Source organism: Meleagris gallopavo, chromosome 1 (genome assembly GCF_905368555.1).
Source record: "Meleagris gallopavo chromosome 1, MGAL_WU_HG_1.1, whole genome shotgun sequence".
Taxonomy (NCBI): Eukaryota; Metazoa; Chordata; class Aves; order Galliformes; family Phasianidae; genus Meleagris; species Meleagris gallopavo.
In genome coordinates this window covers 130,410,367-130,426,013 of record NC_139404.1, presented here as the reverse complement: position 1 = coordinate 130,426,013, position 15,647 = coordinate 130,410,367, and the positions used below count along the sequence as shown (strand labels likewise).

The following is a 15,647-nucleotide window of genomic DNA, read 5'->3' as shown; positions in this document are numbered from 1 at the left end:
CCTGGCCTTGAACACCTCCAGGCTGTTCACTTTTCTGGGCAATACATGAAGATGCCTTCCAGCTCATCCTCTCTTCAGCATATCAGTAGTAGCATCATAACACAGCTCTGTCCATTCCTTTGGTCAGTCAGAGATTGAATTTAGGCTGTTGACATCATTTTCCAAATTACATCTAGCGCTGAGATTCAAAATGGTGCTGTGCTAGTGACAGGTGCAGCTCACTTTCATTAAGCAGTTCACCTGAATTTTATGCTCTGAGAGTACACAGAGCAGACAAAAAAATCTTGTTACCTAGTATCCCGCAGGTCCTACAACGTGGTGGTGCCCTGGATGAATGTGCTGGCTTAGAGCCCTGCTCCATTCAGCAATGTTAACATGACCTCATTTCTACAAAGGCTGTTTGCTTGCTGCATTCCACTCTAAGAGAGAGAAGCCAGCAAATTTTGAGAAGATAGAGAAATGTTTAGCAGAAAAAATATCATTCATAATGCTGCTGAGAAAATGACCTCTTATTTGGCCTTATGCAGGAAATTGTGTGAATATGAAGAGGGATCTAAGCATACAGCAGCAAAGATAGAAATAATTGTACTTTAAAAAACTAACATCCGCAATTCCATGAGTAAATAAAAAGCAATGCAATGCAAAGCAAGCATGAATAATTCATGTGACAATACTGTAAAATGGGCAGAAAATCTCTGATTGTGTGGGTAATAAGCAAGAGAAAATGCATAATAAAGAGAATCAGTATTTGAAATGAAAATTACCTTAAGGACCATTAGTAAATGACCAACCCATTAGGAAAGAAATCTCTCTCATGGTCAGAGGCTACTTTCCAAAAAAAAAGAAATATCTGAGTCATCAAAATGACTTGAGAGGAACAGTAGTTTATTATCACAAATATGATAGTGTCTTTATAAAGGGCAACTTCATAATAATATACAACTTCTTCCATCTTGGAAGAAAACATCTCTTTCTACTATAGATCATCTTGTTCTACAGAGGACAAATGAATATATCTACCAGTTTTGCTGTCATCAAGCTGTGCACTCAAGCCATTTCCCAGCTCATTTCTTTGGGCTTTCCCTACCCCCAGCATTTCTTTGGTCACAATTTGCTTCTGAGATCTTTAAAGCCGTGCTGCATGTATGATGGCTCCATTGTCTACCTGTTTTTTCTGAAGATAACACATAGATTAGTGCCTTACATTATGTCAAACGCTTTAATGATATTAAGTACTTAATATCTTATTTAAGCTGTAGTAAAAGAATTACAATTTAGTCTAGTCCAAGACTCTATAATAAGACATGGGGTTTGCAGAGGAAGGATGAGTGCCTTGCTGTTTTGTTGTCTTTGGAAAGGTTTCTGTTATTTCGATGTTTCACCCCCCAAAAATGAGTGGCTTAGGACTCACCACAACCCAACACAACTCTTGTGTAACAGCACGGCTAGATGTCCCTCTCCTCACTCACACATGACCTAGGTTTGTGATAGTTATATTCATGGGTTTTAGGGGGACACAGCCCACTTGATATCTTGAGCTGTAAAGACTCGTAACCATCATTTGTTTTGAACTTAGAAATTAATATCTGGCCAAAATAGTATTTCATACTCAGAAAGTCTCAAGCACAAAGGGAACCAAAAATAATTTTAAAAAAAAAGGAATAAATGGATTTGTTGTTTATTAAGTGATGAAAAGAAAGCTACCTGGAGAAAACCTTGCTTTGTTAGCCTCCACTCCTGCTAGGCAGAGTCAGGTGAAGAGAAAAAGGAGGGAAAGGAGAGAGACACTGGCCTCACAGACCCAGATTTTTCAGTCTCCACATGACTCAGTTGGTTTTAGTAGCTTCTACACACAAAAAGTGCCTCAGCCACATGGTGCAAATACCCTTCTTCCTTAGCTGCAGCATCCCTCCTCCACAAGTAGGGAAGTCAAACCCAGCCTCTGCTCTCGAAGTCTGTTAGCTGCCTGCCCAAATTAGGCTTGCTGTAAGCAATGAAGCACAGAGATGGTTTTCTTTAATTGTCCTTTATGGAATTCTGATGAAGGCATGACAATCACTAATCTGAAGTCCTTGAGGAAATAAGACAAAAACCCTTGCAGAAATGTGCCCAGGCTGATCTGAGATATAAAGCAATTTATGAGGGATTCTGATTTTTGCCTGTCCCCGCCACTGATTCATTGCAATGCTTTCTGCAAGTCATTTATGGAGCATCAGTGTAGTCACTGATGGAGGAAAAACAATATTTATTTCCTTTCACAGAAATGTCCCGAGTCTTAGTAACCACTGTTTGTACAAATCTTTGGATGAAAGGAAACGTAAGGGTTCAAGGCTCTTATTATATACTGCTTGTTACACTTTATAACAGATGTCATCACAGTAGGTAGGAATTAACATTCCAAAGCCCAGAGGGTGGATACCTCTTCATTCCCATATATATAAAACTCATCGAGTAACCTGCCTCAAAGCAAGGCCGACTGAAAACAGGTGAGTCTGAATCCATTCAGAGTAGATATTCAGGGGAAGAAGCCTTGACTTTTGCTTTGATTTACTGTTTTGTTATTATTGCAGTTGTTGTGCTGTTTCTACTTAAGGCTTGCGATGGTTTCTGTGGTGGGACAGAAAACAAAATGGTTGATAACTTGAAATTTTATATGGCAATTTTCTGCACGTAGGAGCAGCTACAAATCATAGTGCTAGCTGGGGCCCCATATGGACTTGCCATTGAATTAAGAGTTATTGAGTCAAGCTGTGCTGATCCAATATTCTATTCTTGCAAATAGAATCACAGAATCGTAGAGCTGTTTGAGTTGGAAGGGACTCTGAGGGGTAATCTAGTCCAATTCCCTCACAATGAATAGGGACACCTACAGCTAGATCTGGTTGCTCAGAGAAATACTCAATGTTAGGGCTCAACCTGAGCTCAGGCAGTGGGTTTGGCCTCCTGAATAAGCTCTCTCAGGGCACTGGAGTCTTTCAGATGACGTGGATGGACTGTTTGTGTTCAAACATCCATGCGGTCTAGTTTACAGTAGAAATAACTATTAGGCTGGAGAAAAGGACAAGCCTTATTAAAATCAATAAGGCATTTTCAGGTGTTAATAGCATTGCAGAAGGATTGCCTGCAAGGGCTGTGGCATTGTTTTGTACTTAAAACCCTCTTGGGGAAAAAAAAAGCATTTGTAAGTTGTAAAACTGCATGGTTTTAATGCGCTCTGCAGCAAGGCAATCGATGTTTTTTTTTCCAGTCAATAGCTATTATCTGATGATATTTTGCATTTTTATTGATAAACACAAGAGGCATTTATTACTGAAGTGATTATCTGCCATTATCATGCACCTGAATATATGCAGAGGTTTTACTGTATCAGCAAATGACAGGCCAAAACATCCCTGCTGACAATGGCTACCAGCTTAGTGCTTCCCTCTCGATCTGATAATGATGGCACGGTGGTACTCCTTTGGAGGAGATGTCCCTCCAAACCATCCTGAATAAGTAGGAAATAAGCAAGTGGGGCTCCCATCTCCTCCCATGACCACACTCTGAAGCCAGTGGGTGATAGGAAGGAGCAGGAGAGCTTTTGCCGTGCATACTTTCTTCCAGGGCTGCTGAATATCAGCTCCAACTTCATGTTGTGTTTTCAGGTGTCCTGGAGCAGCTGAGGAGAGCCATCGCCATGGTCACTGCGCTGCTTTTGCTGGGCCTTTCGGCCCTGTTTGGTGAGCCTGGGTTTGGGTTTGGTCTGCTGCAGAGACCACCCTGCCACGCAGAGTCACAGAAACACCCAGCCAGCCTTATCTGACCTCTCTGCCTGCTCAGAATAATCTCACAAACATCACAAGCTGTTTGTTAGATGGAGCCTATGAATTTCATGGGTTTTGAGGCAATAAATAGGGCAATTTTTCCAGATTGAAGCATGCACTCTCCTCAGTTAATTCCCCACTGAGCTGCAGAGGGACGCAAGAAGTCTTCCCAGCCAGAGTGCTCAGGTGCCACCAGCCATCATCTGAAGTGGCCTGGACTCTGAGGGACATCGATAAGTAAATATGGAGGCTGTGGTTTCTTCCCCCACAGCAACCTTCACATCTAACAGGGATGACACCTGTCTGTGTAAAATGATATTTAATTTATTTCAATCTATCTGACCAGAAAATAATAAATTCCTGTTCTTTAGCTGTAATTGATAACATCATTGATAGGCAGCAGTGGCAACAGTATAAGCAGTGATAATAAAGTGGTTTGGATCACGGGTCTGGATGAACATTTCATGCCTGTATTCACCTGTAGTAAGCTATATGATACTACTGTGAGATCTAATGTTTCCATATGCCTCCATTTAATTTTTCAGCTCCATCTATGAGCTACAGTTGCTATGGTGATATCAGTGCTCTTCAAGCACCCACAATTTCCTGCACAGCCATAAGAGCTCAGGACTGCGGTAGGTATCAGGCAAGGCTTGACTTGGCCTACAGAGAGATGCTGTGCCTCCTGTTGGCATCCTCAGCATCCTCACCAGGCTTCATTTTTGAGGGGAACTGTTGGGTAAGGCTGTCTCTGCCCTGGCTGCAGGCCCTGCTGCTCTGAGGAGGACGGTGGAAGCAGACGTCATTCGCTTGAGGAAATACGAGGTGCCCATTAAAAGAGTGGCCAGAAGGCTGTGCCTGGACCCGGCGCTCATTGCTGCCATCATCTCTCAGGAGAGCCGTGCCGGCCTGCTGCTGAACAATGGCTGGGACCAGGGCCAGCAGCGGTACGGCCTGATGCAGGTACAGCCAGGAGACATGAGAAGATAGTCCTATGTGACAGCATGGCAGTGTGTTGGGTGCCTCAGGGCTTCACCTCAGCTAGCAAACATCCTGCCTTTAGCACTGGGATATGAGGTCCCTATGAATCGCAGCCTGCGGGTGCCGAGAGCATGGTGAAGCTATAAGTGGTGGCTGTGTTCCAAGAAAAAACGATCTTCTTCTTGACTTTTCCAGATTGACAGGAGGTATTATCAGCCCTTTGGGACGTGGGACAGTGAGGAGCACATAAACCAGTGTTCGAGCATGCTGGTGGCAGGAATCAACGAAGTGAGGGCAAGGCACCCTGCCTGGAGCTGGGACCAGCAGCTGCGAGGTACAGTGTGTGGGAGTGCACTGGGGTGATATGTAGGAATGAGTAGAAACAAAAAGGGGAAGCTGTGTTACTGGCACCACCAGTATGTGAACATTCACCAGGGATGTGAACAGTTGAAATCCTTAAACCAGAAATAATTGAAAAACAGAACTCTTTTAGTTTTCCCTGTCAACAATTTGGTTTGCAATCCATACTGGGATATGTACATCAAGGCAGTTTGTGGTTGTAGGTTTGTGGTTGTTGTTTTTTTTCAACTTAAATAACACAAGAAGTTTTCTAACAACACTTAATTAATAGCAGGTGAAGAATTTTCATTTGTGTGAGGCAGAGGCCTCTAAATGATGAGAGTGCAGTGCGTTTGCTGATATCACCTCTGAAGGAATAAAAGCGTCAACCTGGCAGACTGTACAGCATCTCAGCATCTCTTGAAAAAAATACATAAATAAAAGATCTTCCTCATTTGAAAGAGGCAATCACAAAACAGCAGACCAGCAACAGGATTGTTGGGATAGGCTATAACATTCAGTCATGGAAGCATAGAACCCACGTTTGCTAATCATCCATGTTTGCATGCCATTTTTTCACTCTATGCTATTTCTTGCTCTCCCATCCTTACTCTGCTGCTACCACTTTAGACTGCCTCCATAGGGTCACTGTGCTGTTCCCACCCTCATTTGGAGAGAACCATGGGTTCCTTAACTACAGAAATAAGGATTTTGCAAAATGAGTCACTTTTCAGTATTAATGACACAACTAGCAATTTCCAATGGTGCTGTATAAATTCAATGAGACGCGTTGCCTTTCAGGCTGGGAAATTTTATTTTAAAACCTATATTTCTGATTGATCAGCCCACAACAACTTCCTCTTGACTCTTTCCAGGGGGAATTTGCACCTACCATGCAAGAGCCGGCAACCTCCAGATCTACGATGAAGACCCCTGCAGCAGAGACAACAACTATGTCAACAGTGTGATCAGCAGGGCCCAATACTTCAAGAGAAATGGGTTCTAGCTCAGTGACCCCCTGCCACCAAGCCTCCGCTACATGTAGACTAGCCCAGTAGCGACACTAGTACCCAGAGCCTCCCAGGGACCTGGCAGGACTGATGTGACTCACAGGGACAACACACCACAATCTGGAGGCCTTTAGAATTCAGATAGTGACATCCAAGTGATGCTAAAATGTTGGGTGAGGACGCTCCTTGTATCAGGAGCTGAACCTGGGGCTGTTCATGCATCTCCAAGGTGTGGATGCAAACAGCTCTCCCTCAGCATGGGCTGTGCTGCCCATGTTCTCTCCTACAAATAGGAGGGATAACTCCTTGAGTTTTCTCCCCTTTGATAGTGCTGGCCACTTCCCAATGAAGAGGCTCCCCTCTGAGTCTTCCATCACTCCATACACACCTGTCACAGTATCAGTGTTGGTAACAACCTCAACACCTTCCCTGCTTTGCCTTCGGAGCATTTGTGCTAGAACTTGCCAAGTTTAAAAGCATTCCAGCTTCTGTCCCTCTGTCCTGCCAGTTTGCCTGACTTATTAGGAATAGGTAAGCTCTGGGTTTGTAAACTGTTTGAAAGTACTTTTTAATGTGGATGGTTCTGGGTGCAAATTTAGGTTTACTGGCAATCAAAATAAAGATAAATGTTGAATTCCATTTTTTTTGTTTGCTTGGCAATGTATTCATCTTTGTTGTTTCACAAGGCATGGTCAGTGGCAACCTGTGACTTAGGTAATTAGCCCAATTTGGGACTTACTGAGAACAGAAAGAAGAAAACTGAGCAGCAGAGCAGCAGTAGGAAGAGCTGGGCTGGGAGACAGGCACACAGCAGCCCAGGACAAGGAAATAGGGACATTCATATTTAGCCTTGCTCACCACTGATGGTTGGACTAGACGGACTGTTATGAATGGACTAGTGGTCTTCTCCAATCTTAATGATTCTATGATTGTTTGAGGGGCAGCAGGGCATATTCCTGGCAGCCGTCACCAGCTCTGATGCAGAAACTGCATCTCACAGTCACCATCCAGGAGGGCTGGCACAGGCACTGTGAAAGCTGACTTGGAGACAGCCTTTGCAAGCTGAGCTATTCCAGTGCTTTGCACTTTGGTTTCCTGTGGTCTCATCAGTCACTCACCTGCTTACCATCCCAGCAAGGATTGTGTGTAAGTGAAATATTTGCAGGCAGTTTTACATTTACAATTTCTGGAGGCCAGAGGGAGCTATAGGACATTTCTAACATTACTGTGTTTTGTTTTGTTTTAAAACTCCAGGAAACAGCTCAGTGTTGAGTTATCAAAGCTATTCAACTAAATACTAATTTGTCTGTAGTGAACTCTGTGCTGAACTCAGATAATTTTAGGAAAACACTATGTTATAATACAGGCTTGTAAGACATCACACACAGTTTGATTATCTCTGCTTGAAAGAGCTTATGTAAAATCCGTAGGTTGAAGTCTTTGCTGTAAACTTTTATCTTATGCAAACCTCCTACGTTATGCACAATGTATGTTAACACTTTTGGTAGAACAATATAAACTTCACATGAGCTGGTTTTCCACATCTGTAGAGTTGCTTTTTGAGTTTGGAAGCTTTGCAAAAGTGGAGATTTCTTTGGTTCCCTTCACAATGCCCTCATCTGCTGCCACTAGGATGTGCTGCCATTCCTGTGGATCCCTCAATGCATTGGGAGTCCCATTTCTGCATGTGTTACCTGTGAGGCTGCTCCTCCACAACTTGCTCCCACCAAAGAAATTTTTATAAGTCCATTTAAGGGCAATTCTGTGTTTTGTCACAAACATTATTTTATGGTATCAGCACTTTGTACCGACTAAAGAAAATCTCCATGGGAAGTGAATTGAAATATAACTGCATGGTAAGTTGGCAGGAAGGAGTTAAGGAGAACTCAACACCAGCATATTGCTACCAGGTCTGAGAGCAGTTTTCTGCGTGAGCTGGCATTGTTTTTGACCTCTGATCTTTCCTTGCGTGCTCATGTACACTGTATTTGGAATAACCTGTCCAGCTGGCAGGTACAGGGAGATGTGGGAGCAAACTCGGACACTCCAAATTATTAGGAAAAGCAGGCAGCTTGTAAAGCAAGTTAGTACCATGAAATGTATCATGGAAAGCAGGACAGATCAGGAAAGAGAAAAGATAAACAGGATAGGAAAGAAAGTCATAGAATCATAGAATCATTTGGGTTGAAGTGACCCATGAAGGCCATCTAGACCAACTGAATGATGAACAGTGATATCTACAGCTAGATCAGACTGCTCAGAGCCCTGTCCAGCCTGACCTTGAGTGTGTCCAGGGACAGGCACCCATCATATCTCTGGGCAACCTGTGCCAGTGCTTCACTACCCTTATTGTAAAAAACTTCCTTATATCCAATGTAAATCTCCCCTAATTTAGTTTGAAACTATTTCCCCTTGTCGTACCCCAAAAGACCTTGCTGAAGAGTTTGTCTCCTTCTTTCTTATACACCCCCTTTAGATCCAGACACCAAGCAGCCTAGTTGCAATGCCTGGAAAGACACAGAATCACAGAATGGCCAGGGTTGGACCTCAAGGATCACGAATCTTCAACCCCCCTGCCACATGCAGGGCCACCAACCTCCACATTTAATACTAGACCAGGCTGCCCAGGGTCCCATCCAATCTGGTCTTGAAGACCTCCAGGGACGGGGCATCCACAACCTCTCTGGGCAGCCTGTTCCAGCACCTCACCACTCTCTCTGTAAAGAATTTCCCCTATTACACCTATTGAACAACCACTGTTCAAAAACCTGGGGGACAACAATGCATCAAAAAACAGCCAGGAGGGCTCTGGCTATGTTGTTCTGTAGGGATAAAATGCCTCAAACCAGCCACAACCCTTATCTCACTGGGTAGATGGCCAAGATAGAATCTGTGGTAGTGCCACATTGCAAGCTTGATAAGGCTTTTATTAGCAATCTCTGAAGTAGTCTCATGTGAAGGGCCTTAAGATAAGAAAAAGTAATGTTTGGAGCAGTTCTTGGCAGCTCATGGTCAAATCAATGTGATGCCTCCTGTGGAGCCACACAAGACTGTCCTACAGTGCTTTCTATATAGTTTGTGGCCATGATGTGAATGGGACCAGAGCTATCTGGGTAGGTGACTGCCACAGTGAGAAGGAACATCAACACTTCCACTAATGATCAAAACCTGCTAGGAATCAAGGAACTGAAATTGAGTAAACACAGTTGCAAAACACTCAAGGAACTCAAGTGTGGGTATAAGCATTGGAGAAGTGGGTAGGCAACTATCTCATAAGGAGGGCTAGGGTTCCCATAAAAACCCAACAAGCTGATGCCAAGGGAAGGCGGAAGGAAATTAAGAAGGGCAAATCCCTTTGACAGATTTATCTTTGATTCTGCAGTCAGCAAATAGAAACAGGAATAACAAGACAAGGAAGTAAAATCTTCTATGTTAGCATTTGTTACAACTGATGTCAGTCTTGGGAAGTGTATTTAAATGTGGATGAGCAGGGTCTTCTGGTAGATGACTCCAAATGCCAGTTTTGGCTGGGTCACATGCCCTTGACTCTTTCTCTGACAGACACAAAACAAAGGGGAATTCCACCACAGTGGTGTTGTGCTGAGAAAGAGTTTGTCCTGCTTTATTACCTGTTGAAAAACTGGGCTGGGATTTCCAGCTAAGAACCAGTTCCCAGGTCTGAGCATCTCTTGCGGTTGGCATGTGCAGCCCTCTTTGCTGCAGAGCTGGTCTTTGTGTTTAGATCTAAATATGTGGTATTTTAAGAAGGCTGTTTTGGGTCATGGCACTGCAGAGGGAATAAACTGTAGAGGCAGAGCAGGTCAGAGTGGCACTGCTGACCTGCCACAACAGTCCTACTGTGAGACCTGAGGGAAAAATGTCCTCATGGCCCTTCAGAGTGATCCTTGGAGAAGGCAGAGAAGGGTTTAGCTAGTCCCGTGACCACAGCAACTGGTTATTAACCAGTTTATTTCCCCTGTTCTTTCCAACTTGAAGGGAGTGGAAATCCCCAACTCTTCATTTATTATCAGTTTCCCCATCTGTAAGATTTCCAAGAAATAATATTAAAATAACAATATTCTTGGGCAAATTTTCCACACACAGGTAGCACATCTCAACTGCTAAACAAGTGAACAATGAAAGCAAATCCAGGGGAGCAGCTCGCTGCTCCTTTAACCACTGCTAGCACCATGCAGTGGCTCCAAGCCACAGTTGCACTGCCAGAGGTAGAATGACACTCAGGGCACATATGCCTGCAAGGGCAATTTGTGAAGAAAGGGATGGGCAGAACTCATCAGTTCAGCCACAAAGAATATTGTGCACTTCTGGCCCCAAATGTCCTCATTGCACTTTCTAAGCACCCTTTCGAGACTGACAGCAGCCAAGGACAAAAAGCAGAAGTGACAGAAGCTGATATGCTTTTCCCCCACAGCATTCCAGTACTTAAAGGAGGCTATGGGAAAAATAGGCTGGGAAATTATATCAGGGCATGTACTGATAGGATATGGGGTAGTGGTTTTAAACTAAAAGAGGAGATATTTAGGTTAGATGTCAGGAATACATTTTTCACCAAGGGCAGTGAGGTGCTGGCACAGCTGCCCAGAGAAGCTTTGGGCAGTATGGACACAGTGCAGGATGCTGGGATAAGTCCCAACAAACACCTGAAGCTGAGTCTTCAGCTTAGCCCTCACCTGAGTATGAAATACAAGAAGCACATAGAGAAAAATAAGGGTTTTTTTTGCTTTTTGAAATGAGGGAAATGCCACTCCCAAAAGCATACTTACCACCATGCCTATGTCAATAGTGCAACAGGTTCTGTTTACGTTAGAAAATTGCTGTTAAATTGCTGTGTTCCCAAAACCACAGCCCAATACATTTCAACACAGTGTTGGATTGCCACTGAACAGAAGATAGCTCACCCTATAAATTAAGCTTCCCAAAACCTCAGAGACGTGGCAGAAGCTGGGCTGAAGACAAGTAGGTAAGATACTCCTCAGGGTGGGGGGTCTTCTCATCCCCTTCAGCAGTGCCACCCTCCTCAGAAGATTTCTGCTGAGATTTTTGAGATTTGTGCTTGCTTAAGAAGATTTGTCTTGTAGTTTTGGACTCAGCTCACCTAAGTTTAGATGGCTCAGATCTGTGTGTGAGCCCATCTTCCCTGGCTCCCTTAGCACCTGACCAGAGTAGGGTTCACCTTGAAGTAGTCATCCACAATAACTAAGACAAAGTGCAGTTTGCAAGTGCCTGTTTTCTGAGTATAAAGCCTTGAGACTCAGGCAAAGCTATCTTAGTGTGGTGAAGGTGCTTGTATAGAGACTAAGGGCACAGGATGAGGGCATTTGGAGTGGAAGCACAGCAGCAAGGAGCACTAAGCATCATTCATTTTATTCTTTATTTGATTTTTCATCAATTAAATATTGGAGCTGGAGGTTGGTTACTATGTTGTAGAAGATGTGGGCTGGAAACATTGCAGCCTGGTTTGTGCCAGAAGAGAGACGTGACTGCGCTTCTATATCACTTTGTGCATCCAACCAAGAGACATAACCCATCAATTCAGAAATGGTTTCTTTGTGTTTAATCAGCGAGCACTGAGATAGGATCATTCCTTCATGTTTGCTGATTGATTTTGCAGATTGTTTTGCATGCTTGGGAAGAACGACCCCATGCGCCTGGTGCTCACACTGCTGGGCTTCACCGCCCTCCTGGGTAAGTCAGAATCCTGCTGCCCCTGTGTGTTCATCCCTTGAGCAGCCCCAGATTAATGTGCCTCCCCATCTCCCCTTCCCAAATCTCAGTTGTTATCAAATTGCGTTGGGACATAAGGTCACCTCTGAGGGGTGGGTGGGTGTAGGACACAGGTGTAGGGTGCAAGTTGCAAAGTGCAGGATGCAGAGTGCAGGGCGCTTACATCTTTTCATACAACATTTTCAGGTATCTGCCAGGCCCGCACGGATTGCTATGGCAATGTAAACAGAATTGATACCACGGGTGCTTCATGCAAAACTGCAAAACCAGAGGGCTTAAACTACTGTGGTGAGTCTTACTCTTCAGTTGGATTGCTCTCTTTCACAGAAGCACACAATAATCCCAAGTCCTTTGTACTTTCAAACTGCTGAACACACAACTAGCTGCTGAACCTGCATAACCCTATAGACAAGCTCTACCTCCTTCCTGAGATGAGACATCTTTTCGTTTTCATTACAGGAGTTCAAGCTTCAAAAAAGATTGCTGAACGGGACCTAGGAAATATGAATAGATACAAAACACTCATTAAGAGAGTTGGCGAAGCATTATGTATTGAGCCTGCTGTGATTGCTGGCATCATCTCTCGGGAATCTCACGCTGGCACAATACTGAAGAATGGCTGGGGTGACAATGGAAATGGATTTGGTTTAATGCAGGTATTTGCTGATGCTCCATTAAAACCTAACGAAGTAATGTCATACAAATAAAAGTAAGCCTCATTTACATATCTCCCATTACTGCAGGGAAATGCCTTTTTTTTCCTTTTTAATATTTCCAGGTTGACAAAAGATACCATAAAATTGAGGGAACATGGAATGGAGAAGCCCATATCAGGCAGGGCACGAGAATACTTATTGACATGATAAAGAAAATACAGAGAAAATTCCCACGCTGGACAAGGGATCAACAGCTAAAAGGTAATGTGCAGACCACAGATTTTGTCCAGGAGAGAAGAAAAACTTCAGGACAAGTATACACTGAATGATTTCATAGAATCATAATTCGGGTAGGAAGGTACCTTAACAACCACCTACCTTTATCCACCTGCCATGGGCAGGGATCTTCCACTAGATCAGATTGCTCAGAGCCCCATCCATACACCTTGGCCTCACCATCCTCTGAGTAAAGAACTTCCCCTTAACATTTAATCCAACTATTTTAGTTGAAAACCATTCGCCCTTGTCCTATTACTATCAGACCATGTAAAAAGTCAGTTTCCCTCCTGTTTGCAAGTTCCTTTCAAGTACTGAAAGGCCACAATGAGGTCTCTCCAGAGCCTTCTCTTCTCCAAGCCAAACAAGCCCAGTTCCCCCAGTCTTTCTTAGTAGGAGCTCCAGCCCTTCAGTCATCCTCATGCCCTTCCTGTGGACCCATTCCAACAGCTCCGCGTCATTCTTGTGTCGGGGACCTGAGACCTGGACACAGTGCTCTAGGTGGGGCCTCACAAGGACAGAACAGAAGGGGACAATCACCTCCCTCTCTGCTGCTACCCCTCTTCTGATGTAGCTCAGGATATTGTTGGCCTTCCGGGCTGAAAGAGCACACTGCTGAATCATGCCCAGCTTTTTGTTCACTATGACTTCCAAGTTCTCCTCCTCAGGGCTGTTTTCAATGGGTTTTTCTTGGCCTTTTTGAACATCATTAGGTTCACGAGGGCCCACTCTTCAAGTCTGTCCATGTCCCTTAGGATGGCATCCCTTCCTTCTACTGTATCATTCATCTTAGCATCATCCCCACACTTGTTGAGGATGCACTCCATCCCACTGTCAGGCTGGAATTTTAAATCTGCATTACTCCCTTGTGCATTTCATTTCAGGTGGGATTTCTGCCTACAACGCTGGTACTGGGAATGTCCGAAGCTATGAGAGAATGGACATCGGCACTCTCCATGATGACTATGCCAATGATGTGGTTGCTCGAGCCCAGTATTTCAAGCAGCACGGATACTAGGCTGAGGCATTTATGCCAAGTAATTTACCTACCGTCACTTGAACAGCCACCAAAACACAAGAGAAGTTACATACTGCAAATCCATACAGATGCACGTTACAGGAACAAATATACACAGGCTAAACTCACATTTTTAAAAACAATATTCAATAAGATCCTGGTTCATGTAGTTTCTTTAAAAGCAACAGGCTTTGGATTTTACAAAGGAAATATTAACAGAATCTTTGTAAAATTTTGTGCTTTCTATATATTTCTCTGAGTTATGAAGGCTATATTGTATTGCTGTTGATAATTTGCTGCCTTCCAGAATTCAAAGTGCATTTCTGCCCAGTCCTGTCATACTCTTAAGAAATTAAAAGGCAAAATACTTCCTTGGTATTAGCTTATTGATTCACTTTTTTCAAAGATGCCTGATACTTACTTAATATAGTTATGTAGTCACTTTTTCTGAATTCCAGCTTTTCATAAAGATACATAGACCACAGTTGGATTTTTCTGTCACTTTTCAGTCATACAAAAATAAGCGAACAGAAAATTAATAAACATGTTATAAGCAAATGAAACCAGACTCCAAGATACTTGTATTTTCATCTGTGATAGCAAAGTTTGGATAAGTACAATGTTAATATTAGCAGATAATGAAACTGAGAAGAGAATGGAAAAACGATCTGCTGGCATTAGTAGACAGCCAGCTGAACATGAGTCAGCAGCGTGCCCAGGTGGCCAAGAAGGTCAGCTTGTATCAGAAATAGTGCAGCTGGTGGGAGCAGAAAGGTAATTATCCCACTGTACTCAGCTCTGGTGAGGCCAGTGTTCAGTTTTGTGCCCGTCACTACAAGAAAGACATTGAAGCCCTGGAGCATGTCCAGAGAAGGGAAACAAAGCTGTGAGGGCTTTAGAGCACAAGTTTGATGGGGAGTGAATGAGGGAACTGGGATTGTTCAGTGGAGAAGAGGAGGCTCGGGAGAGACCTTATCATTCCCTAAAATCACCTGAAAGGAGGTTGTGGAGTGGTAGATGTCGGCCTCTTCTCCCTGGTAACAATGAGAGGATGAGAGGAAATGTCCTCAAGTTGTGCCAGGGGAGGTTCAGGAAAACTAGAAATATTATGATATTAGGAAAAATTCTTTCTGAGAAAGAGCGCAGATGCAGTGGCACAGTCTGCACAGGGAGGTGGTGGAGTCACCATCCCTGGAGGTGTTCAAGAACCGTGTGGATGTGGCACTGAGGGACGTGGTCAGTGGGCCTGGTGGGAATGGACTGATGGTTGGACTAGATGATCTGAGAGGTCTTTTCCAACCTTAATGACTCTAAGATTCTATGAGCTGACTTAATATATCAATGAGATGGCTGCAGGCCTCACAGCAGACATTCACAGGAGACATTCACAGCAGACATCCCTACACATGGGCAGGTGATGACTTCCCAGTCTCCTCACCCATGCCACTGAAGTGGGCTTGATTCCCACAGCCGTGGATAGAATTAAAACTCTAATGTTCGTCACCTCCTGCCCTATGGTACAAAGGCAACTGCCACATTAGGACAGATGACAGAGTATCATCTACAAAACGTGATGTTTTCATGCTCACCAGCACCAGAAAGGCCTCAGATAAGGACTGTGCTTAGCTCAGCAAAGATGGGGACCAGTCGAAAAACACCCAAGGCAGAGCAACCACTGTGATCAGAAGTGAGGAAACTGTGACCTGAAAGGATGAAAGAACTGGGGTGGCTTAAGTGGGAGAACATGTACTAAGGACAGGTGTATGTGTCTGTAACTATGCAACAGATGACCAGAAAGAGGAAAGAAGGAAATGGTTTA

The 15,647-nt window shown here is 43.9% G+C and overlaps 3 protein-coding genes across 3 annotated transcripts in view; 2 read left to right on the top strand and 1 right to left on the bottom strand.

Moving 5' to 3' along the window:
• Window positions 1-864: 864 nt before the first annotated feature.
• Window positions 865-15,647, bottom strand: part of MRPL30 (mitochondrial ribosomal protein L30) — a 27,885-nt gene continuing 13,102 nt past the window's right edge. The window contains exon 6 of the mRNA XM_085213870.1: window positions 865-6,056. The gene's annotated coding sequence lies outside the window, so the exon portion shown is untranslated. The remainder of the gene's footprint in view (window positions 6,057-15,647) is intronic.
• Window positions 3,542-6,748, top strand: LOC100540054 (lysozyme g-like). Its single transcript, XM_031555463.2, has 5 exons — window positions 3,542-3,719; window positions 4,349-4,438; window positions 4,570-4,766; window positions 4,980-5,118; window positions 5,999-6,748. Exons 1-5 carry the CDS (start codon window positions 3,677-3,679, stop codon window positions 6,127-6,129), a joined length of 600 nt encoding a protein of 199 aa, XP_031411323.2. The 5' UTR covers window positions 3,542-3,676; the 3' UTR covers window positions 6,130-6,748.
• On the top strand, window positions 10,964-14,391 carry LOC100539130 (lysozyme g). Its single transcript, XM_003203145.4, has 6 exons — window positions 10,964-11,114; window positions 11,766-11,839; window positions 12,065-12,166; window positions 12,338-12,534; window positions 12,657-12,795; window positions 13,695-14,391. The coding sequence occupies exons 2-6, from the start codon at window positions 11,776-11,778 to the stop codon at window positions 13,826-13,828; spliced, it is 636 nt and encodes a 211-aa protein (XP_003203193.1). The 5' UTR covers window positions 10,964-11,114; window positions 11,766-11,775; the 3' UTR covers window positions 13,829-14,391.

What these genes read in the sequence shown, in the direction of transcription:
- LOC100540054 (XM_031555463.2), top strand. Translation starts at nt 3,677, where the DNA reads ATGGTCACTGCGCTGCTTTTGCTGGGCCTTTCGGCCCTGTTTG. An exon ending in GGGCCTTTCGGCCCTGTTTG is followed by an intron (nt 3,720 to 4,348) that starts GTGAGCCTGGGT and finishes TTAATTTTTCAG; the next exon opens with CTCCATCTATGAGCTACAGT. An exon ending in AGCGGTACGGCCTGATGCAG is followed by an intron (nt 4,767 to 4,979) that starts GTACAGCCAGGA and finishes TGACTTTTCCAG; the next exon opens with ATTGACAGGAGGTATTATCA.
- LOC100539130 (XM_003203145.4), top strand. Translation starts at nt 11,776, where the DNA reads ATGCTTGGGAAGAACGACCCCATGCGCCTGGTGCTCACACTGCTGGGC. An exon ending in AGAGGGCTTAAACTACTGTG is followed by an intron (nt 12,167 to 12,337) that starts GTGAGTCTTACT and finishes TTTTCATTACAG; the next exon opens with GAGTTCAAGCTTCAAAAAAG. An exon ending in AAGGGATCAACAGCTAAAAG is followed by an intron (nt 12,796 to 13,694) that starts GTAATGTGCAGA and finishes ATTTCATTTCAG; the next exon opens with GTGGGATTTCTGCCTACAAC.